A 21888-nucleotide genomic window follows, 5' to 3' on the forward strand; every position below is an offset into this window, starting at 1 on the left:
AAACAACACTAAAGATCATAGATTTCAGTATATAGAGAATTTACCGAAAACTCAATATTTTCGTAGGGGGACCCATAGATTTTGAGAAAAATTCAAAAATATGAAAATATTTTTAATGCATAGTTCATCCTTCTGTAACATATGATGAAGGTCAAAGAGGTTTGTAACCTTTGTTGTCTCCGTTTCTCTAGAGAATAGCGATTTTATCGTGGTAGTCCACCAATTTAAGAAGTATATGAAGTTTAACTAAATTAATTGACAAAAAAATTAAAACGATTGCTCATGAACCATGAAAGAGAGTTTAATATACATTAATCAAAATGAAGAATTTGTTTAGAAATTTTAAAACCAACACTAAAGATCTTAGTTTCAGTATATAGAGAATTTACCGAAAAACTTAATATTTCCATAGGGGTTAACCCATAGATTTTGAGAAAATTCAAAAATATGAAAATATTGTTTTAATGCATAGTTTCATCCTTCTGTAACATATGATGAAGTTTAAAGAGGTTTGGAACATTTGTTGTCTCCGTTTCTCTAGAGAATAGCGATTTTATCGTGGTTAGTCCACCAATTTAGGAAGTATTATGAAGTTTGACTAAATTAATTAACAAAAAATTAAAACGATGCTCATGAACCATGAAAGTGAGTTTAATATACATTAATAAAAATTAAGAATTTGTTTAGAAATTTTAAAACAACACTAAAGGTCATAGGTTTCAGTATATAGAGATTTTACCGAAAAACTCAATATTTTCGTAGGGGTTAACCCATAGATTTTGAAAAAAATTCAAAAATATGAAAATATTATTTTAATGCATAGTTTCATCCTTATGTAATATATGATGAAGGTCAAAGAGGTTTGGAACCTTTGTTGTCTCCGTATCTTCAGAGAATAACGATTTTATCGTGGTTATTCCACCAATTTAAGAAGTATTATGAAGTTTTACTAAATTAATTGACAAAAATTGAAACGATGCTCATGAACCATGAAAGAGAGTTTAATATACATTAATAAAAATTAAGAATGTGTTTAGAAATTTTAAAACAACAATAAAGATCATAGGTTTCAGTATAAGGAGAATTTACCGAAAATCTCAATATTTTCGTAGGGGTTGTTAACCCATAGATTTTGAAAAAAATTAAAAAATATGAAAATATTGTTTTAATGCATAGTTTCATCCTTCTGTAACATATGATAAAGGTCAAAGAGGTTTTGAAACTTTGTTGTCTCCGTTTCTCTAGAGAATTGCGATTTTATCGTGGTTAGTCCACCAATTTAGGGAGTATTATGAAGTTTAACTAAATTACATGACAAAAAATTAAAACGATGCTCATGAACCATGAAAGAGAGTTTAATATACATTAATAAAAATAAAAAATGTGTTAAGAAATTTTAAAACAACACTAAAGATCATAGGTTTCAGTATATAGAGAATTTACCGAAAAACTCAATATTGTAGGGGTTAAACCCATAGATTTTGAGAAAAATTCAAAAAAATACGAAATATTGTTTTTAATGCATAGTTTCATCCTTCTGTAACATATGATGAAGGTCAAAGGGGTTTGGAACCTTTGTTGTCTCCGTTTCTCTAGAGAATAGTGATTTTATCGTGGTTAGTCCACCATTTTATGAAGTATTATGAAGTTTTACTAAATTACATGACAAAAAAATAAAACGATGCTTATGAACCATGAAAGAGAGTTTAATATACATTAATAAAAATGAAGAATGTGTTTAGAAATTTTAAAACAACACTAAAGATCATAGATTTCAGTATATAGAGAATTTACCGAAAAGGTTAATATTTCCGTAGGGGTTAACCCATAGATTTTGAGAAAAATTAAAAAATATGAAAATATTGTTTTAATGCATAGTTTCATCCTTCTGTAACATATGATGAAGGTCAAAGAGGTTTGGAACCTTTGTTGTCTCCGTATCTCTAGAGAATAGCGATTTTATCGTGGTTAGTCCACCAATTTAGGAAGTATGATGAAGTTTTACTAAATTAATTGACAAAAAATTAAAGCGATGCTCATGAACCATGAAAGAGAGTTTAATATACATTAATAAAAATGAAGAATGTGTTTAGAAATTTTAAAATAACACTAAAGATCATAGGTTTCAGAATATAGAGAATTTACTGAAAAACTCAATATTTTCGTAGGGGTTAGTTAACCCATAGATTTTGAGAAAAATTGAAAAATATGAAAATATTTTTTTAAAGCATAGTTTCATCCTTCTGTAACATATGATGAAGGTCAAAGAGGTTTGTAACCTTTGTTGTCTCCGTTTCTCTTGAAAATAGCGATTTTATCGTGGTTAGTCCACCAATTTAGGAAGTATTATGAAGTTATACTAAATAAATTAAAAAAAAAATTAAAACGATGCTCATGAACCATGAAATAGAGTTAGTATACATTAATAAAAATGAAGAATGTGTTTAGAAATTTTAAAAATCACTAAATATCATAGGTTTCAGAATATAGAGAATTTACCGAAAAATTAACCCATAGATTTTGAAAAAAAATTCAAAAATATAAAAATATTATTTTAATGCATTGTTTTATCCTTCTGTAACATATAATGAAGATGAAAGAGGTTTGGAACATTTGTTGTCTCTGTTTCTCTAGAGAATAGCGATTATCGTGGTTATTCCACCAATTCAAGAAGTATTATGAAGTTTTACTAAATTAATTGACAAAAAATTAAAACGATGCTCATGAACCATGAAATAGAGTTTAATATACATTAATAAAAATGAAGAATGTGTTTAGAAATTTTAAAACAACACTAAATAATGTGGTTGCACATATGAAACAATTAGATAGTTGGAACCATTATTATTTTTGTTAATTAATGTTAAAAAAACTGTCCGTTTGAAGACTGATATAAATTGGCGGGAGACCACACAAAATAAAAAACTAAGGGTTTAAAGTGGCCATGAGCATCGCCACCGTCTCATCACCATCCAAACTTCATCAAATCAAAACCCTAATCTCCGTCGCATCCTCCGTCAACCACCTGAAACAGATCCACGCGTCTCTCATCCACCACGATCACCACCATGACACTTACCTCGTTAACCTCCTCCTCAAGCGAACTCTCTTCTTCCGCGAGAACCACTACTCCTCCCTCCTCTTCTCCCACACACAGTTCCCAAACATCTTCCTCTACAACACTCTCATCAACGGCTTCGTCAACAACAACCTCTTCCGCGAAACGCTCGACCTCTTCCTCTCCGTCCGCAAACACGGCCTCTCTCTCTACGGTTTCACTTTCCCTTTCGTCCTCAAGGCGTGCATTAGATCCCAGAATCTAACGCTCGGGATTGAGCTCCATCCTCTTGTTGTCAAATGCGGGTTTAATGGCGATGCCGGCGCTATGACGAGTTTGCTCTCTCTGTACTCTGGCTCCGGGCGGGTTGACGATGCTCGTAAGATGTTCGATGAAATGCCTGAGAGAACGATTGTTTCTTGGACGGCTTTTTTTAGTGGGTGTATTGCTTCAGGGAAGCATGGGGATGCGATTGGTTTGTTTAAGAAGATGGTGGAGAGTGGTGTGAGGCCGGATAGCTACTCCGTTGTTCGGGTTTTATCTGCTTGTGTTCAGGTAGGGGATCTCGATAGCGCGGAGTGGATTGCTAATCTAGTTGAAGAGACTGAGATGCAGAAGAACTCATATGTGAACACTACACTGGTTAATCTCTACGCGAAGCGTGGGAAGATGGAGAAAGCTCGCTCTGTTTTCGACTCGATGGGGGAGAAGGATATAGTTACTTGGAGCACTATGATACAAGGGTATGCGTCGAATAGTCTCCCGAAGGAAGGTGTAGAGTTGTTCCACCGGATGATGAGGGAAGATCTGAAACCGGATCAGTATTCGATCGTCGGGTTTCTTTCTTCTTGTGCAAGCTTAGGAGCGCTTGATTTAGGCGAGTGGGGAAGTAATTTGATAGATAGGGATGAGTTTTTGACTAATCTTGTTATGGGCAATGCGTTGATCGACATGTATGCGAAATGCGGGGATATGGCTCGAGGCTTTCAAGTGTTTAAAGATATGAAGGAGAAGGATAGAGTTATTATGAACACTGCGATTACTGGTCTGGCCAAGAATGGCCATGTCAAGATGTCCTTTGCGGTTTTCGGACAAACAGAGAAGCTAGGTATCTCACCTGATGGGTACACATTCCTTGGATTGCTATGTGGGTGTGTTCACGCAGGGCTAATCCAAGACGGGCTTCGGATTTTCAACTCCATAAGCTCTGTTTACTCGTTGAAACGCACGGTTGAGCACTATGGTTGCATGGTAGATCTTTGGGGCAGAGCAGGACAGTTAAGTGACGCGTACCGGTTGATCTGCGATATGCCAATGAAGCCAAACGCGATAATATGGGGAGCGTTGCTAACCGGATGCAGACTGGTCAAAGAAACTCGGTTAGCTGAACGTGTTCTGAAAGAACTCATCGCTCTGGAGCCGTGGAATGCAGGAAACTACGTTCAGTTATCCAATATATACTCGGTTAATGGTAGATGGGACGAAGCGGCTGAAGTGAGAGAGGAGATGAACAAGAAAGGTATGAAGAAGCTCCCTGGATGGAGTTGGATCGAATTGGAAGGGACGGTGCACGAGTTTCTGGCTGATGATAAGTCTCATCCTCTGAGCGATAAGATATATGCGAAGCTAGAGGATTTGGGTAATGAAATGAGGCTTATGGGTTTTGTGCCAACGACAGAATGTGTTATGTTCGACGTCGAAGAAGAAGAAAAGGAGACGGTGTTGGGGTATCACAGCGAGAAGCTTGCGGTTGCGTTGGGGTTGATCAGTACGGGTCATGGCGAAGTGATTCGAGTGGTGAAGAATCTAAGAGTATGCGGAGATTGTCATGAAGTGATGAAGTTGATATCGAAGATCACAAGAAGAGAGATTGTTGTTAGAGATAATAATAGGTTTCATTGTTTTACAAACGGCACTTGTTCTTGCAATGACTACTGGTGAGCTCACTTATGTTAAACACGGGATTATTATTGCATTTCTCGTTTGGTATGTTTTGTAAGTTTGACATTTTTTGAAAAATAGAGAAGACTACAATACAGCTTCTGTTCTTGAAACATGGGAGAAGTGAACTTCTCTTTCCTTACACAGATAAGTCACTGGATGCTTCGGACCATAACGATGTTTTCTGCAACAAACATCTTCGAATAAACACTCTATGCCTATTGAGACCTGCAGTGTGAACACAACAGCTCTCGGGGTCATGCAAGCTACTGCAGTAAACATAAACCTCTTCTCTGTCTCGCCTCCATTGTAAAGGTTTGGGTCCAAGTACACAAACTGGCAAGTGTCATCGCTTCTGGATATTCTCAGCCACAAACGGGAATTCCTTGGCACGTTGAGCAGCTTGATCTCGCATGGTATAGCCACTGGTAGTCCAGCCACAAAGGAAACTGGATTGTAAGGACCATTACCAGGAACCTCGAGCTCTGCACTGACACACTGCAGATTACCAGAGAGGGTAAACTGTTCGGGGGAGAAGCAATTGAATTTCTTGATGAGATCAAGCAGTGTCAAGCAGCTTATATCACCAGAGCTCCCAATCTCTTGCAATGACTTCTTAGTTTCGGTTAGAAAATCTGATGGCTTGGTGCATTGTTGTTCATGGTGGAGCTCTAATTGAGATACTGTTGCAGATAGCCTCTTCTTGCAGCTAAGCCGGCAGCAGATCTCAAATTTATATAGCCTTAACAAGCAACCTAAAATTACTAGCTCCATCACAAGTGACACCTCCGTAGACAGGCCTGTGAATCTACACCTTATCTCCATCAGTTTTATCTCTAACTCTTCCATCAGCAGTTCCAGTTCTACAGATCTACATGTGCTGGTGTGTCTTGAGTTTTCGAAATGAGGCCATACCTGAGCGAGAAGTTCGATTAGGTGAACGTACTGACACATAAATCCTAATGCACCATTGGAGATTGAGGAATTGGTTGTCAAAGTTGATAACTCCTGTTTGCAAGCCCTGGACAAGAAGTCAAGAAACACGTTTAGTTAGAATATACATGAAACAGTAACATAGACGCTGGAAACCGATGGACTGCAAGCTATAAAACCTTAAGGCTCGGATTGCTTCTTTAGAGAATGCTGATTGTAATAATAACCAGGCAGCCTTCACTTTCAACTGTATATGGCTCACAAGCTTAAGTGCTGGATCCAATTCTTCTTTGGAAGCCATTGGTTTGCTCTCAGCAGGTATATTGCTTGGTAGTAGGACGGGGTCTCCGCTATGATCTGCATTACTGCGCCTATATGCATTTAAAAACGTATCTGCTTTATTGAATTCTGTACCCGAAGAAGCAGAACGAGTAGTGCAATGAGCCAAGTACGCCAAAAGAGTATCCTGGTCCATCATATCATGAAGTCCACAAGAGAATTTTCCCAGCATTGCAAGCGAATATGAAAAAGCCAAAGGCGGTATGGAAGTGATGCTTTGTTTGTTTGAGAGAGGAGCTGAGATTATGAACATCAGAAACGCAGACACCTGTCGGCTGTTGAATTCACTTTTATTTCCGGAGTCTGTCTCCAACTGAATAGCATGGAAGAGTAAGCAAAGAGATTATTAGTACGCCTATAATTAACAAGTCCTGAGAAGAGTGAAAAATTAGCTTTGCTTACCTTTGCACGAAATCTCTTAATTATATTGACTACGAAATTTGAATGGTTTTGTCCGAGAAGGAACAGAGTAGACAAGATATCAGGTTCGTCCTAGAATGAGACAGCAAGAAAATGAGGTTCAAAATAAGAAAAAGAAGAATCGATCGATGGAATCAGAAGCTAACTGGTTTTTGTAGAAAAGTATGCCAACCTGTGGATACATCTCTAAACTTTTTAGGACACCATCAACACCTTTGTTGACCAGCTTCATATCGGGCAGCTTTGCCAATTTGAGAATGTTTCTAGCCGTAAGTCTTATGTTCTCAGAAGTATCAACAATAGCATCCAAAAACTGCATAACCAAGTAGCAGCTCTTCATCACAATTCAGAGTAAATAAATAGACAAACAGAAGCAAGTGGCAATGCTTGGAGGCAGCGGCAGCCATGTTAGTTTAGTAGCAAATCACTTCAAATCTCATTCAGCATTAGGCCCTAGAGTGCTAACAACTTACTAAAGCTATTTCAGCGGGCCTAAACCCTTAAGAAGCGATTTGTACAAGACATGGATCTTATGAAGTATAGCATTTGCATTCTCATTAGCTTTTACCACCAGCTTTATAGGAAAAAAGAGGCAAAAGAATACGGTAACTTACAGCGGGAATATAAGTTTCCTGTATCTTCAAGTTTCCCATGTGTGCTATATGATGCAATGCCTCTAAAGCTTTTAACCTGACAACCATATAATCATCGTATAGCATATCCATCAATAGGCAAACAGCTTCATCTGGGAATTCGATAGAATTTACTGAGAGGGAGTGGAAAGACTCAACCGCAGCTTCCCGTACCTTCACAATGACACATGCAAACACCGTATACGTAAGCCCAGAGGACCAGAAACAACAAAACCTCAACTGAATTTTTTTCTACAAAACCTACCTAACAGGTTTTGCACAAACAAATCAAAAATGGAAACCTATCATAAGTGTACCTCGTAGAATTCATCTTCGAAACCATGGATGAAAACTCCAGCTGCAGCAGCGGCATCAGCAGACTCATTCGAAAAACGATTCTGCGGTTTCTTCCCTTTCCCGGCGGCTCTCAATACTTTTTTAGAAAGTGTTTGCAGTATAATGCTTTCTGATGCAGTTCCTATCACCCCAAACGCCTTGAACACCTCAACCCTCACGTCTACACTCATATCTCTCACAACAGAACAAAGCTGAAACCACGTTTATGAAGAAAACATCAGGCATTTGGAAATATTGTAGTTCCTCAAGATCACTGAGAAAACAAATCTGATAAACACTTCACCACATAAGTTGTTAGGTGGTTGGCTACTCAGTATCCCAAATTGCAAATACAATACAAAAATTCAGACTTTATGCTAAATCCAGAGAGGAGCTAGTTACCTGGAGAAACACAGCATCAGAGCACTCTCTTCTATTTGCATCTTCCTTGGATGCTATCAACACTTTGCCCCACACACTAACCTGAACATTCAGATAGTTTCAGCTCACAACAATTCTTTCAAATATTATTTCATTAAAATAAAAATAAAAAACTTACGGCACGAACTGCAGAAGATCTGACGCTATCTTCATCATCGTCCAGAAGCTCAACAGCACGTGCATAACAACCTTGCACGGCACGTGCGTGATCAAAACCACCAGCCTCACATACATAAACCAATCCATCGAGAGCTACTCTTCTGATACACGGATACGGATCCTTCGTGAACCCGAAGAACAACGTGAAGAGCACCGACGACGGGAGATCGAACCTCTCCGCGTTCCTAAGCATCCACATCCGAGAAGACACATCTGCTCCGATGCAAATCGTCGCGAACGCCTCTCCGTCGATTGCGGCGGCGGTAGGGTTTCGTTCGGATAACGACGCGAGCACGGCGAGCGATTCCGCGGCGGAGGTTTGGAGGCGGAGCAAGTTGGAGAGGATTGATTCGAAGATCTGTGGTGCTAAGTCGTTTCTCGAGAGGGAGAGATCGGAGAGGAGCTTGAGGACGTGGTGGAGGATCGGCGAGTCGTCTCGGGGGAGAAGACCAGTGAGGAGGTCGAGGACCGAGGAGATTACGGAGAAGGGAGTGTCGGCGTTGATGATGAGTGATCTAATGGAGGCTAGAGTGTGGAGAGTGAGTGAAACGGAGTCGTCTTCTTCCATTGATGGAGACGACGAAGACGAAATCGTAAAACCGTTTTATATAAATATAAGAATATTCACTTGGCGACAAATATTTAATTTAAATTTTTTATCATTTACGAGTTCAACAGTAAAAATTTGGAATCTCTAAAGTAAAAAAGGTAAAAAAATGTGGGGTTTTACATACTACCGGCTCTTTTCTTGAACTTGAAGAGTTCAACAAGATCTCCAAACAATTTGTCCTCTGGTTTCTTTTTGCTCATTGGTTGATGATAGTTATGAGCCCAAGGATGAGAAGAAACATGGTAGATATTCCTAAAGTTGGTTCCATTCCGTACATTTGTTGTTTTACAAGGTAATGTTGTTCAGGTTGTCCTCCGTACATGGTAGCAGGATTAAGATGGTTTGGGTTGTGGCCCAAGGGTGGCATGTGGCCTCCTGTCATTGTAGGGAGGACATACCGAAAATGTTGTTGGTAGCAAGAGGAGAGCCACCTTGAGGGTTGTAACAGATCGGTTGATGAGTAGTGATGACCACTTGAGTCACTTGCGTCTGATGAGTAGGAGAGTATTGAGGGCTAGAGATTTGGAGACTGAGCTTCCCCTGGGGGGGGATAGAGCTAAAACAGTTAACATTAGTAATGAGTTTTAGCCCAAGATAGTAAGCAGAGTAATAGTTGAGTAAGGCTCGTTTCTGTATTCGAACTTTAAAAAATTGAATCCGATCCGAATTATCCAAATTTGAACTATAAATACCAAACTCGATCCGAAATATAAAAATATTAGAACAATCCGGATATCTAAAATACCAGAACTTGAACGGGTATTCAAAAACCACCCCAGAACCAAATATCAACCTTTGGATGTTTCCTCTTTCAAAACTCATTAAGTAAGAGTTTTCATTTTTTTTTTTTTTTGGTTTCCAAAGAGTTGTAAACCATTTTATTTTGCAACCAAAATAAATGGGAACACTTGTAAACACCGTTGCTACATCAAAGCAGAAGATTAATGTACTAATTGACCTTCATATTTTTGTTTAAATGTCTTCTCTAGTTGATTGGGCTTATAGGTTGAATACTGGGCCTCAAATCTCGAATCTATGCCGTTTTTATCTATAGAAAACGACACGCTAACCACTCGTTGAAATACAAAAACACCACGACGTCGTAATAGGTAAATCTAGACACAAGTCTTTCAAGTGACTTCACATCTTTCCATCTTCTCTGTTCTGTCTCATCGCCACCATGGACGATCTCTCTCTAGAAAGAATCGAGATTCCAGGCCCAACACTAGCTTCCCTCATTCAACGAGCTTCCTCCTCTCCCGGCGACGCCGACGGCTTACTCTTCGGCCAAATCCACCGCATCGTCTCCACCACCTTATCCGACGACTCTCCGTCGGAACCACCCTCCTCCTCCTCCTCCTCCTCCTCATCTGATCAAATCGTCGCCACAGTCACAAGCTTCATCTCCTCCGGCAAAACCGTCTCCTTCTACGACCCCCTCGGCCGAGTCGACTCGCTCCGGATCGACTCCCTCCGAGTCGACTCACCGGACCGCCTCCTCGGGTGGTTCTCCGCCCGGAGAACCACCGCGAATCGCCCCTCCATGCGCGAGCTCTCCGTCTCCTCTTCCCTCTCCTCTCGATTTCAATTACCGATCGAGAACTCGGATAACCCTAACTCGATGCCTTCCTCCGTGTTCATCCTTCTCACCACGCCGTCGACGGATCAGCTAATCCACACGCACGAGTACCGCGCGTACCAGTTCCGCCCTTTAAACCGACGGTTAGAACCGAGGTCTCTCGGTATAGTCAACATCGGACCGGCGTTTCGCGGACACTACGGTTCGTTTAATCCCAAGTCGGGGTTCCCGCCGCTGCTGTGCGAGGTTAGCAGCTCGGGGATGATGAACGAGGACAGGGACGAAGGGTCTTTGAGCGGGAAGAAGCAAGCGGTGAAGGATCAGAAGGAAGTGGATGCGTTAGCTGATGGGTTTGGAGTGGGGAGCTTGAAGCGTTTGGTTGGTGCTGAAGCTGCGAGCTATACAGGCGGTGTTGAGGAGATGTATGAGAGGATGCTGGCGAAAGTCGAGAGCTTGGCTTCCGAGGTTGAGAAGAGCTCCGCTAAAGTACTTGAACTGGTACAAAGTTTTGATTTTTTTTTGAAGTTTGTACAAAGGTTGTCTTAAAGACAATAATTCAGTTGGTCTTGTCCTCTTTTTTGTAATAAACATCTTGATTGGTTGTTTCAGGACAATCATAACCGGAAGTTGAGATACCGAGTTGCCAGAATCGAGCGGTGAAGCTTTTTTTCTTTTCCGCCAGGTATTAATATATGTAGACCATTATCGATCGTAAGCTGTTTCCTAGTTTAAGTCTTGGCTGGTTAGATATTTTTATTACAGATTTAATAAGGGGATTAATACATGAGTTTCTGTAAATTGATATATATATGTTGAGGAAGTTAAAACTAACTAAATAGATGCATACTGGAGATTAATATAGAGACCAGAGTACTAACGGTTGATAAGAACAAGGAAACAGATGTGAGAATAGGAGCTAGAGATCGTTGGGAATAGAAACATGGAGGGGCAAGTTAGTCACTGTGTCTTGATCAAAGTTTATCTCTATTATACTCTGTAGGTCTTTTTGAAGAACCAGAATTGTCAAAAGTATGGAACTGTCCATTAAAGGACATGATTATATCATGTTATGAGGCGTAATCCAGTAGTCCAGAACATGGAAGATGATGACTTGAGCTTAACTTTCTCAAGTTCTCTGCTGTATGTATTTTGGTGTATCATCAAGTTTTTTGTTGATTTTTCCTATTCAGAGAGTTTCTTTGATGCCTTTTACAATTCCTCAGTTGCTTCTGGACTGGAAATGAAATGGCTTTGTGCTTATAATTTAAACTTTCATTATTTTACACTGATGGCATTTACCGTAGTAGTAATACGCCCTCAATTAAGAATTTGGGACCACTACGTAATAAGCTATGAGTTTAGATTCTGTTTCTGTGAAACCAAACAAAACGGTTTTCCTAGCAATCAATCCATCTGCCACACAGCTAATAATACAGTACTAGAAGGTGCTCCGTCATCTCTGTGCTATCTTAACTACTTCTAACGACAAGACGTACGAACTCCACATACTTTACCAATCTCTTTCTCTAGAGTTCAATGCCACCATGAGCTCAAATCAAATGATCCATCGCCCGTACTTAGCCAGTAATTGTATAAATTATGGTAGTCAATATTTGATATATTACGTCAGCTTACTCCATATCCAAAATTTATAAAATGAGCAATTCTAATCTTTGAATGTAAAAGAATCACACGCTATGTATTAAGCAACATTTCAACTGAAACATGTTAGCATTTCAATAATTTGATGGATTGGCAGCGAATTAGTTGTATCATTTACAACCCGTCTTGAATTGCATAACCCATAGTGTTATGTTCAAAACTGTTAGATACAATGCAGTTAATAAAATGAATCAGGAGGGTTGGATCTTAATTGGTTGAAGGTAAACATTAAATTCACTCTCACCTAATTCGTATCCTAGCAATCACTCCTCGTCAACTACCAACCCTAGATTCAACCCACCTATATATAACCTATCAATTCCTTAACCAAAGTACCCAACAAAAAGAGAAGAAAAAAACACAAGAGAAACAAACATAAAGTAACATGAGATCTCTCTTACTAGCCTTGTTCCTAGTTCTTGCTTTCCACCGTGGTGAAGCAGCCGTGTCTTGCAACGCAGTGGTTGGAGATCTTTACCCTTGTCTCTCCTACGTGGTTCAAGGCGGTAACGTCCCAGCGAACTGCTGCAACGGCATCAGAACGCTCAACAGTCAGGCCCAAACCCCTGTGGACCGTCAGGGCGTTTGCCGTTGCATCAAAAATGCTATCGGAGGAGTCTCTTTCTCTTCTAACAACGTCAACAATGCTCAGTCTCTGCCTGCTAAGTGTGGTGTGAATCTCCCTTACAGTATCAGCCCTTCCACCAACTGCGACAGGTAAAACAAGAACCAGCTCTGTAAATGAAAACAATAATCTCAACCACTTATTCTGTTTTTCGTTTTGTTTACAGTATCAACTGAGAGAAAGAAGACAAGGAAGCTACTACTATTACTACAAGAACTAAGAAGTCAGTAATAAATTAGAACGTATGGTTTGCTACTAGCTACGTTAATGTGTGATGTATCGTCACTTCTATGTTCTTGAGAGTTATAATAAATTATCAACATGCATTTCCTTATGATATGAGACCAAATTAAACTATTCTCGACGTTCCCTCAGATACAGTTAACACTCAAACAAACGATTATAAAAATTGAGTGTTCCACGTTAAAATTACGACCAAATGTAAAAAGATTCGTTATGTTATGTTAGTTGTTACCAACCAAAAATCCACTTCGAGCTGAACCAGCTTCCACATTGCATGAAGTAAACCTATTATATGCAAAAATTCAATACTTTAGAGCACCATTATCCTAGACTCTAAATGGGTCTCTTATTTTTTTTTAATATTTTTTAATTATAAAAGTGAATCAAAAGACTAGATTAAGAGACCTGAAAATTTATGTGCTCCATTGCAAATCTCTTATTTAAGGGTTTAAAAAAAAATTAATTAAACACCAATTTTTTTTATTTTTCTTATTAAACTTAAACTTTTTTCTTAAACAATAGTACAAGATAACATTTTAAACATTGATTTTAAAATAAAAAGATAAAAGATAAAAACGAAGGAATTTGTTTGATGACTTTGTGAGAAGAATGGAAATTGTATTGTGATTGAATAGAACTTGTACGATGATTGTGAGAAGGAGAGAAGAAGGAACTTGTTTGATGAGTGAATGACTTTGTCTATAAAATGACCAAGCTGAATAAACACATATATAGAGAACAACACAACAACAATACAAAACATGTGAATCAACCACACTCTAGTCCGTGATACAAGACTACACAACAACACAACAACAATACAAAACATGTGATTTCACACCTTATTATAAACTAAACAAACAAAACACATAACCAAAGAAAAAGCCATTCCAAAACAAAATAAAGTTAAAGAAAGACACCACCACATTCATCATCATCATCATCATCATCATTCAAAGCGTTACAGCAAGAACCTTAACGAACTGGGTTTCCAAAGGGACTAAAAGCATACTATCAAACCACTCAAGTTTGCCCCAACAATCTCCATTGCGTCTTTCAAGGGCTATCTCGGCACAATATATGGTGTCCCTTTGAAACGGGCGGTGAATACCTAAATTGCAATTCCAGAAAACCATCATCTTTCCACCACCGTAACCCGTCAGTTTAACATAAGAACCATAACCATCAAGAGGACTAGGCAACTTAGGTAGGCCTACCAAACCGTTCAAATCTCTCCAGCTTGTATTGTCGGAGTCATACCATGTCAGAGCTCCGTCTTTAGAAACAGAGTAGAGAACATTATCAACCTCGCAGAAAGAACCTGAGCACATAGTACCCGTGCTTGGATATTGTTCAACCAGGTCCCATCTACATTGCTTTGAGTCGAAAGCAAACACCCCATCGAAAAAAGTCACCACGTGGAGCTTTCCGTCAATAAGAAAATTGATTCTGGCGCTATCAAAACCACCACAGGAAGGGAGATCCCAAGTTTGGGTGTTTGTGTTGAATACCTCGAAGGAGCTCTTCCAGGAACCATCATCTTGATGGAAGCGTCGTCCGAGTACATATATCTTGCGATCAAGGACCGTGGCAGAAAGTTCAGTTAGCTCCACTGGCATGCGTGGAGACTTACGCCACCTGTGAGTCTTGCAATCAAGGATCGAGACCCCAGAGGTGGGCATGGTTTTATTTTTATCTGCTACGCCAATGTTGTAGATATCAGAACCAACCGCCACAAGATCTGAATAACACAAACCCATCATACGAGGAGAATTATCATCGAGCGTTAAGACTCTAGTCAAAACGTAGCCGCCGCCGTCACTACTCTTGGAGGAGAGGGTGTACCACTTATAACAAGTAAACCCGAACCTCAAGCAAACATAGAGACAAGTCTCCGTGAGGCCCAAGAGTGACCTAACCTTGTAAAGCTCAGGTGAAACCACCATACATCGGAAGCTCTTGGAGACCAGTGACAAAGTCCGATAGTACGATCTTGGAACGCGTGCCACGATCATCACTAGCAAATCATAGGGAAGTGACGACGATGATGTGAGCTTCTTCTTCTTCTTCTCCCTAATACTCGTAGTCGTCGTTGTCTTCCTCTTCCTCCTCGTCGATACGGAATCGCCCTTGATCAACCTCTCCATTTCGGCTCCAATTTAGGGGTTGGCGCCTCCCTGGCGGAACAAACAAACAAACAAAAAAAATTATTGAGTAGGTGAAATTAGGGTTCCTCTCGGAAGAAAACGAAACTGCGACCTTCTTCTTCTTCTCGCCGTTTGGTTTGATTTTTTCAAAGCTGCTGTGTACTATTATGGGTATGGGGTCTTTTGTATTGGGCTTTATTAAGCCCACTACTTCTCACTACAATTTTAAATGCGGATTTTGGGTTATAGCATTTCGTTTTGGGTATGGGGTATTTTCTATTGGGCTTTGTTAAGCACACTATTTTGGGTGCGTATAGCATTTCGTTTTTACAAAACATGTCTGAAATTTTAGAATTTTGGATCTTTCTACAATACTAAACCATTTTAGACTTAAAGCTTCTATCTTTTACTCTAAACCAATAATTTTACAAACATTTATAACTAGATGATACATTATTAATTCAAGTACCGTTAAATACAAACAAAACAAATTGGGGGAGTACCATTTAATTTGAGATTGAAAACAAAAGCTCACCTGAGGCTGAGCAGTATCTGTTAAATACAAACAAAACGAAACAAAAAAAAATTGGGGTTTTACCAAAAAAAAACAAAAAAACAAATGGGGGAGAAAGCTGACCTGAGACCTGATATTTGCGATCACACTACTTACATAGCTCTGATATGTCCTCCATATACTTGAGAAGTCCCTCATCTTGTCTCCAGTTCTCCAAATTGCGATTTCAATATAAAGTAAGCACGATTTTGATAATATATGCCTAATGGGATGCTTATTTTTAGCGATTCTGTGACCCAAATGATGATTTTGGTGTGTGTTGATTTGGTGCTCTCTTCAGAACCATGGCTGGTAACACGGAGGGGAGAGAAGTTCTACCGGATAAATTAGAAGATGCCAGGCAAGCTGGAGGGAAGAATTCAAATAGGTGTACTTTGATTTTGACCGAGGGAGATTCCTCCAAAGCTCTAGCGGTATGGTCTCTGTCTCTTGTAGAAGTCGTTGAACGAGTTATTGGGTTGAGTTGGTCAAAACATTAAACAAGTCATTGAGTTCGTTTACGAGATTCCGAGGAGTAATTGCTTTGAATAAGTTTCATGTAAACAAAGTCTTGGGATTTTCTGTTTCAGTTGTGAGCTATAGTCATGGTTTATTCTCAATAAGAAAGAACACAGTTGCTTTATATTCTGTTTCAGTTTTTTCCTTGATATATTAAGACTCCTGATTCTCTTTTGCTCCTTTCAGATGTCCGGTCTGACTTCCGATAAGCGTGACTTCTATGGTGTTTATCCAATCACAGGAAAGATTTTGAATGTTAGAAAAGCCAGTTCAGCTCAAATCAATAGGAACAAGTTCATTCAAGATCTTAAGAAAATTCTAAAACTGGAACTTCAAAAGGAGTACACAGACACTTCATCACTGCGATATGGACGTGTGATACTCATGACAGATCAAGTAAGTACTAACTTTCTATATACCAATAGTGAATTATTTTATACATACATTTACTGAAACTTTTGTAAGCTTAGATCGACTGTGGTTTTTGCTTAGATGGATTGTAAGCTTTATGACCACTGCATCCTATGCTCTTATTCTCGGCGTTAACCTGCTCATGTTTGCTTTGTTTGTCTTGCTCCTTTTGGAATTAAATCATAATTAATTAATGATATATATTGTGAGATGATAAGTTTTGAGTTAAATAAAGACTAAAGAGTAATAAAAGAGCTACAAAACCGTTAGCTATTGTTATTGAATATATATTATCACTGCATGAAACGAAACGTTAGGGATATAGATGTGTGATAATCAATGACAGATCAAGTACTAACTTTCTAGATACCCATAGTGAGTTATTTTCTACTGACATTTACTGAAACTTTTTACCCTGTACAGGATGATGATGGAACTCACATGAGTGGCTTATTGATAAACTTGTTTTCTTTTCTGTGGCCTTCGTTACTCAAGCTTCCATCATCATTCCTAATTGATTTTGTAACTCCCCTTATCAAGGTAAGTAGATTACTTCCTTTGTGATTGACACTGTAAAAACAGTTTTTAACTTCCTAAATATACTCAGGTAACGCACGAGACTAAAGAAGCTGAGACATTTTCATCACTGCGTGAATTCAAGGAGTGGAAAGAAAAAGATAAGGCTCATGCAACTGAGTGGTCTGTGAAGTTTTACAAGGTTTGTTTTTCCTTGTAAAAATAGAGTGCTTTCCGTTGTAAAAATAGAGCATTTAGTGCGTTCTCTCCATATTAATATTGTGTATATTTCTACAGGGATTGGGTTCAAGTACCTTCGAGGAGGGAATTCTGTACTTTAATCATATTGATATTCACGTAAGGGAATTTGTTTGGGAAGGTGATGCTGATGGAGAGGCAATAAATATAGCTTTTGGAGGCGATCCGGAAAAACGAAAAGAATGGATTCGGAAGTATAACCAAGTTGATTCTCTGGTACAGAAGCTTTAACTATTTTTAAGATATCAATCTATTCTTAGCTTTCTTATATGATTATATCTGCCAGTGATAACATTTTGCTTTTATATACATACAGCATGGACCGAGAGGAAATAAAATAACGTACAAAGAGTTTGTAAATAACGAACTTGTCTTGTTCACCATAGCGAATCTCCAGAGGTCTATTCCCACAATGTTTGATGGGCTCAAATCAGGAGAGAGAAAGATTCTCTTTACTGCATTCAAGATAGATCTCACTGAGCTTACCCCTCTTGACGAGTTTTCCAGCCTAGTATCACAACATTCAGCATATCACCACAGTAGGAAGTGCATTTCCAATGTTATAATACGCATGGCTCAGGATTTCATTGGTCGGAACAATGTGAATTTATTTGAGCCATCTGGACAGTTTGGCACAAGTGCTTCGGTAAGGATAGTTTGAAAAGCAATTTAAACATATTTACCTATGTTCTTGTCTTATGATGGTGATTTTCATGATTGTTGTCTCAAGGGAGGAAAGGATGCAGCAAATGAGAGATACTTGCATACTAAGCTCAAACCAGTGGCAAGGGTCTTGTTTCCCAAAGCTGATGATGCTCTGCTTCACTACAAATTGGAATATGGGCGAAAGCTGGAGCCAACTCGGTAATTCATACCCAAGCAGGATATTTACTTAATTTGTTTAAGACATCTAACTTGGCTTAAATTTGCTTAATTTGTTTGTTAGGTATTTTCCAATTATTCCGTTGGTCTTATTGAATGGGGCAAAAGGTATTGGTTCAGGGTTTAGCACTTTCATACCACAATATAACCCACGAGATGTTATTGCAAATATAAGGCGTGGAATCAAATGTGAAGAAATGGAGCCTATGGTGCCTTGGTATCGAGATTTTGAGGGAGAGATTAAAAAAACAAGAGAAGGCGTGTACACATCCTATGGTAAGTGTCACGATGTTAACGATAACACTGTTCAAATTTCAGTGTTACCGATTGGGTTGTGGACTGATGATTATAAGAAGATCTTGCATGCACTTAAGGCAAACAATGGTGACCCCTTGATCGAGGTAAATGCTTGTTCAATCTAAAACTGTGAAATTAAGTGTTATAGTTTCATTCTCATATAGCTGACTTCTTCTTTATATAGGATGTTAGCGTACACAATGATGGTCCATCAATGGTGTTTAATGTAATATTGAGTAAAAAACACAAGAAGGAGGCTCGACGAGAGGGTTATTTAAAGAAATTCAAACTCGAAAAGAATATTACAACCACCAACATGCACCTCCTTATGGATGGGACGATTAAAAAGTATCACACCCCTGAAGAAAGTAAGTGGATATCCATCCAAATTGTTTACCATTCTATTTGTTCAGTATAGTCTAATTCGGCATTTTACCTTGCAGTTATAAAAGATTTTTACCCGCACAGACTGGAACTCTATGAGAAAAGAAAGGTATGTCTAACTTTCAGACAATAAAAAGTCTGAATTAATCTTTTGTGGTTGTTGACAAAACGAGAAATAAGAAGGGTATGTCTAACTTTGAACAGGGAAAAATGGCGGTCGCTCTGACAAGTGAGATAGAAGAACTCCAAAGAAAAATTCAGTTCTTAAAAGATGTCGACCGTGGTGTCATTCTTGTCGTTGGTAGATTGAAGAGTGAAATCATTAAAGAACTTAAAAGTGGTGATGAGAAGTTCTTAGAGCTGTCTCTAACCATGGATCAGTGTATTGAGTTGGAGAAAGAGCTTGCAGAGAAAAATCAAGAGGTAGGACACTTGAATAGCTCCTCAGCTGAGTCAATGTACGAGGAAGACTTGAAGAAATTTGAGTCCATGTTATCTGAGGTAAGTGCTCTTTTGTTACGTATTTGTTAATCGTTGTCAAGATATTTAATTAACAATGTTTTGTTTATGCAGAGCGATGATTTAAACTCTAGAAAACGTGGGATGATGGCTATGTCTTGCCAAAGGACAGTTAAACCAAAGAAAACTCAATAGTAAACTCTATAATGATAAACTACTTGCTTATCTGTGTTTCAGCTTAAAAACTCATTGATACAACTAGTTTGTTGCCGTTTTGATTACGTCTTAAATTTGTTTCCCAGATGGAATACAGTCTATAATTTACGCTTTTCTTGTCCTACTCATATGTCACTTTATTCATCATTATGTATAAATCTTCATTATAAACTGTTCAAGTTTTAACAAAGAAGAAAAGGAAACGTATATAGGCAGAGAGAAACATCTTATGTAGACCTGTGCAACCGTACTTCAACTAATATTAAGAAGCAAGATCATGTAACTTGAACGTTTGAGTTGATCAAGCGTATATCATCATTTGATGACTTCAACATTAGAGTTAACACTCAAACAAACGATTATAAAAATTGAGTGTTCTGTGTTACAAAAATAAAATAAAAAAAATTGAGTGTTCCACGTTAAAATTACGACCAAATGTAAAAAGATTCGTCTTAGATTGATTCGTCGATTTATTTTTATGAAATATCAATTAACCTCACATTACACCAATGAATGAATGAAAACATCTTATGTTTTATGTGGTAATCGTTTTCAGGGCGATTTGTTGAAAGTGATTTATTCTCTTGCATTTCGACATCATATATACTAAGCAGCAAGAGTTGATCAAGCGTATGATGATGACTTCAACCTGCTCTGTAAACTTTCATGACGTAAGTAAGGACCAAGATGGATGTAAAAGAGAACAAGGACCAGAGAAACTTAATTAGAATTTTGAAAAAGCCATTCCAAAACAAAATAAAGTTAAAGAAAGACACCACCACATTCATCATCATCATCATTCAAAGCGTTACAGCAAGAACCTTAACGAACTGGGTTTCCAAAGGGACTAAAAGCATACTATCAAACCACTCAAGTTTGCCCCAACAATCTCCATTGCGTCTTTCAAGGGCTATCTCGGCACAATATATGGTGTCCCTTTGAAACGGGCGGTGAATACCTAAATTGCAATTCCAGAAAACCATCATCTTTCCACCACCGTAACCCGTCAGTTTAACATAAGAACCATAACCATCAAGAGGACTAGGCAACTTAGGTAGGCCTACCAAACCGTTCAAATCTCTCCAGCTTGTATTGTCGGAGTCATACCATGTCAGAGCTCCGTCTTTAGAAACAGAGTAGAGAACATTATCAACCTCGCAGAAAGAACCTGAGCACATAGTACCCGTGCTTGGATATTGTTCAACCAGGTCCCATCTACATTGCTTTGAGTCGAAAGCAAACACCCCATCGAATAAAGTCACCACGTGGAGCTTTCCGTCAATAAGAAAATTGATTCTGGCGCTATCAAAACCACCACAGGAAGGGAGATCCCAAGTTTGGGTGTTTGTGTTGAATACCTCGAAGGAGCTCTTCCAGGAACCATCAAGATGATGGAAGCGTCGTCCCAGTACATATATCTTGCGATCAAGGACCCTGGCAGAAAGTTCAGTTAGCTCCACTGGCATGCGTGGAGACTTACGCCACCTGTGAGTCTTGCAATCAAGGATCGAGACCCCAGAGGTGGGCATGGTTTTATTTTTATCTGCTACGCCAATGTTGTAGATATCAGAACCAACCGCCACAAGATCTGAATAACACAAACCCATCATACGAGGAGAATTATCATCGAGCGTTAAGACTCTAGTCAAAACGTAGCCGCCGCCGTCACTACTCTTGGAGGAGAGGGTGTACCACTTATAACAAGTAAACCCGAACCTCAAGCAAACATAGAGACAAGTCTCCGTGAGGCCCAAGAGTGACCTAACCTTGTAAAGCTCAGGTGAAACCACCATACATCGGAAGCTCGTGGAGACTAGTGACAATGTCCGATAGTACGATCTTGGAACGCGTGCCACGATCATCACTAGCAAATCATAGGGAAGTGACGACGATGATGATGTGAGCTTCTTCTTCTTCTTCTCCCTCGTCGTCGATAAGGAATCGCCCTTGATCAACCTCTCCATTCCTGCGACCTTCTTCTTCGCTGCTGTGTCTACTATTTTGGGTATGGGGTCTTTTGTATTGGGCTTTAGTAAGCCCACTACTTCTTCGTTGTCTTTTCTATTGGGCTTTGTTAAGCACACTATTTTGGGTATAGCATTTCGTTTTTACAAAAGATGTCTGAAATTTTAGAATTTTGGATCTTTCTACAAATACTAAACCCATTTTAGACTTGAAGCTTCTATCTTTTACTCTAAAACAATAATTTTACAAACATTTATAACTACATTATTAATTCAAGTACCGTTAAGAGTATATCTTAATTCT

General features: G+C 38.8%; 7 protein-coding genes across 10 annotated transcripts; 4 read left to right on the plus strand and 3 right to left on the minus strand.

Annotated features, from left to right (window-relative positions):
- Positions 1-2235: 2235 nt before the first annotated feature.
- Positions 2236-5090, plus strand: LOC103870586 (putative pentatricopeptide repeat-containing protein At3g08820). Its single transcript, XM_009148730.3, has one exon. It carries the CDS (start codon positions 2945-2947, stop codon positions 4997-4999), a length of 2055 nt encoding a protein of 684 aa, XP_009146978.1. The 5' UTR covers positions 2236-2944; the 3' UTR covers positions 5000-5090.
- On the minus strand, positions 5009-9189 carry LOC103870585 (protein SIEL). 2 transcript variants are annotated; one of them, XM_018659308.2, is made up of 9 exons: positions 8219-9189; positions 8062-8142; positions 7641-7871; positions 7306-7497; positions 6864-7004; positions 6674-6763; positions 6112-6584; positions 5915-6020; positions 5556-5807 (listed from the first exon to the last, which is right to left on the minus strand). In XM_018659308.2, exons 1-9 carry the CDS (start codon positions 8825-8827, stop codon positions 5733-5735), a joined length of 1998 nt encoding a protein of 665 aa, XP_018514824.1. In that variant the 5' UTR covers positions 8828-9189; the 3' UTR covers positions 5556-5732. The 2 variants fall into 2 exon arrangements, with proteins under 2 accessions (XP_009146977.1, XP_018514824.1); XM_009148729.3 differs by having other exon boundaries at positions 5009-6020.
- Positions 9190-9503: 314 nt separating this feature from the next.
- On the plus strand, positions 9504-11733 carry LOC103870588 (BRISC complex subunit Abraxas 2). The gene is made up of 3 exons (XM_009148731.3): positions 9504-10946; positions 11058-11130; positions 11449-11733. Exons 1-2 carry the CDS (start codon positions 10050-10052, stop codon positions 11106-11108), a joined length of 948 nt encoding a protein of 315 aa, XP_009146979.1. The 5' UTR covers positions 9504-10049; the 3' UTR covers positions 11109-11130; positions 11449-11733.
- A 695-nt stretch (positions 11734-12428) lies between these two features.
- LOC103870590 (non-specific lipid-transfer protein 6) lies at positions 12429-13092 on the plus strand. The gene is made up of 2 exons (XM_009148732.2): positions 12429-12827; positions 12902-13092. Exons 1-2 carry the CDS (start codon positions 12496-12498, stop codon positions 12909-12911), a joined length of 342 nt encoding a protein of 113 aa, XP_009146980.1. The 5' UTR covers positions 12429-12495; the 3' UTR covers positions 12912-13092.
- A 593-nt stretch (positions 13093-13685) lies between these two features.
- LOC103870591 (F-box/kelch-repeat protein At5g38670) lies at positions 13686-15281 on the minus strand. The gene is made up of 2 exons (XM_009148733.3): positions 15238-15281; positions 13686-15155 (listed from the first exon to the last, which is right to left on the minus strand). Exon 2 carries the CDS (start codon positions 15123-15125, stop codon positions 13932-13934), a length of 1194 nt encoding a protein of 397 aa, XP_009146981.2. The 5' UTR covers positions 15126-15155; positions 15238-15281; the 3' UTR covers positions 13686-13931.
- A 270-nt stretch (positions 15282-15551) lies between these two features.
- On the plus strand, positions 15552-19793 carry LOC103870592 (DNA topoisomerase 2). Of its 3 annotated transcripts, none has more exons than XM_009148734.3 (13): positions 15552-15875; positions 15980-16112; positions 16384-16593; positions 17032-17148; positions 17216-17326; positions 17422-17598; positions 17699-18028; positions 18113-18246; positions 18329-18665; positions 18746-18929; positions 19005-19054; positions 19150-19446; positions 19519-19793. In XM_009148734.3, the coding sequence occupies exons 2-13, from the start codon at positions 15984-15986 to the stop codon at positions 19597-19599; spliced, it is 2157 nt and encodes a 718-aa protein (XP_009146982.1). In that variant the 5' UTR covers positions 15552-15875; positions 15980-15983; the 3' UTR covers positions 19600-19793. The 3 variants fall into 3 exon arrangements, with proteins under 3 accessions (XP_009146982.1, XP_033147841.1, XP_018514806.1); XM_033291950.1 differs by having other exon boundaries at positions 15552-15836; positions 15977-16112; XM_018659290.2 differs by lacking the exons at positions 15552-15875; positions 15980-16112; positions 16384-16593 and adding an exon at positions 16933-16959.
- A 627-nt stretch (positions 19794-20420) lies between these two features.
- On the minus strand, positions 20421-21584 carry LOC103870771 (F-box/kelch-repeat protein At5g38670-like). Its single transcript, XM_009148936.2, has one exon. The coding sequence runs from the start codon at positions 21582-21584 to the stop codon at positions 20421-20423; it is 1164 nt and encodes a 387-aa protein (XP_009147184.2).
- Positions 21585-21888: the final 304 nt, after the last annotated feature.

The sequence above is a fragment of the Brassica rapa genome, chromosome A05 (genome assembly GCF_000309985.2).
Source record: "Brassica rapa cultivar Chiifu-401-42 chromosome A05, CAAS_Brap_v3.01, whole genome shotgun sequence".
Lineage (NCBI taxonomy): Eukaryota > Viridiplantae > Streptophyta > Magnoliopsida > Brassicales > Brassicaceae > Brassica > Brassica rapa.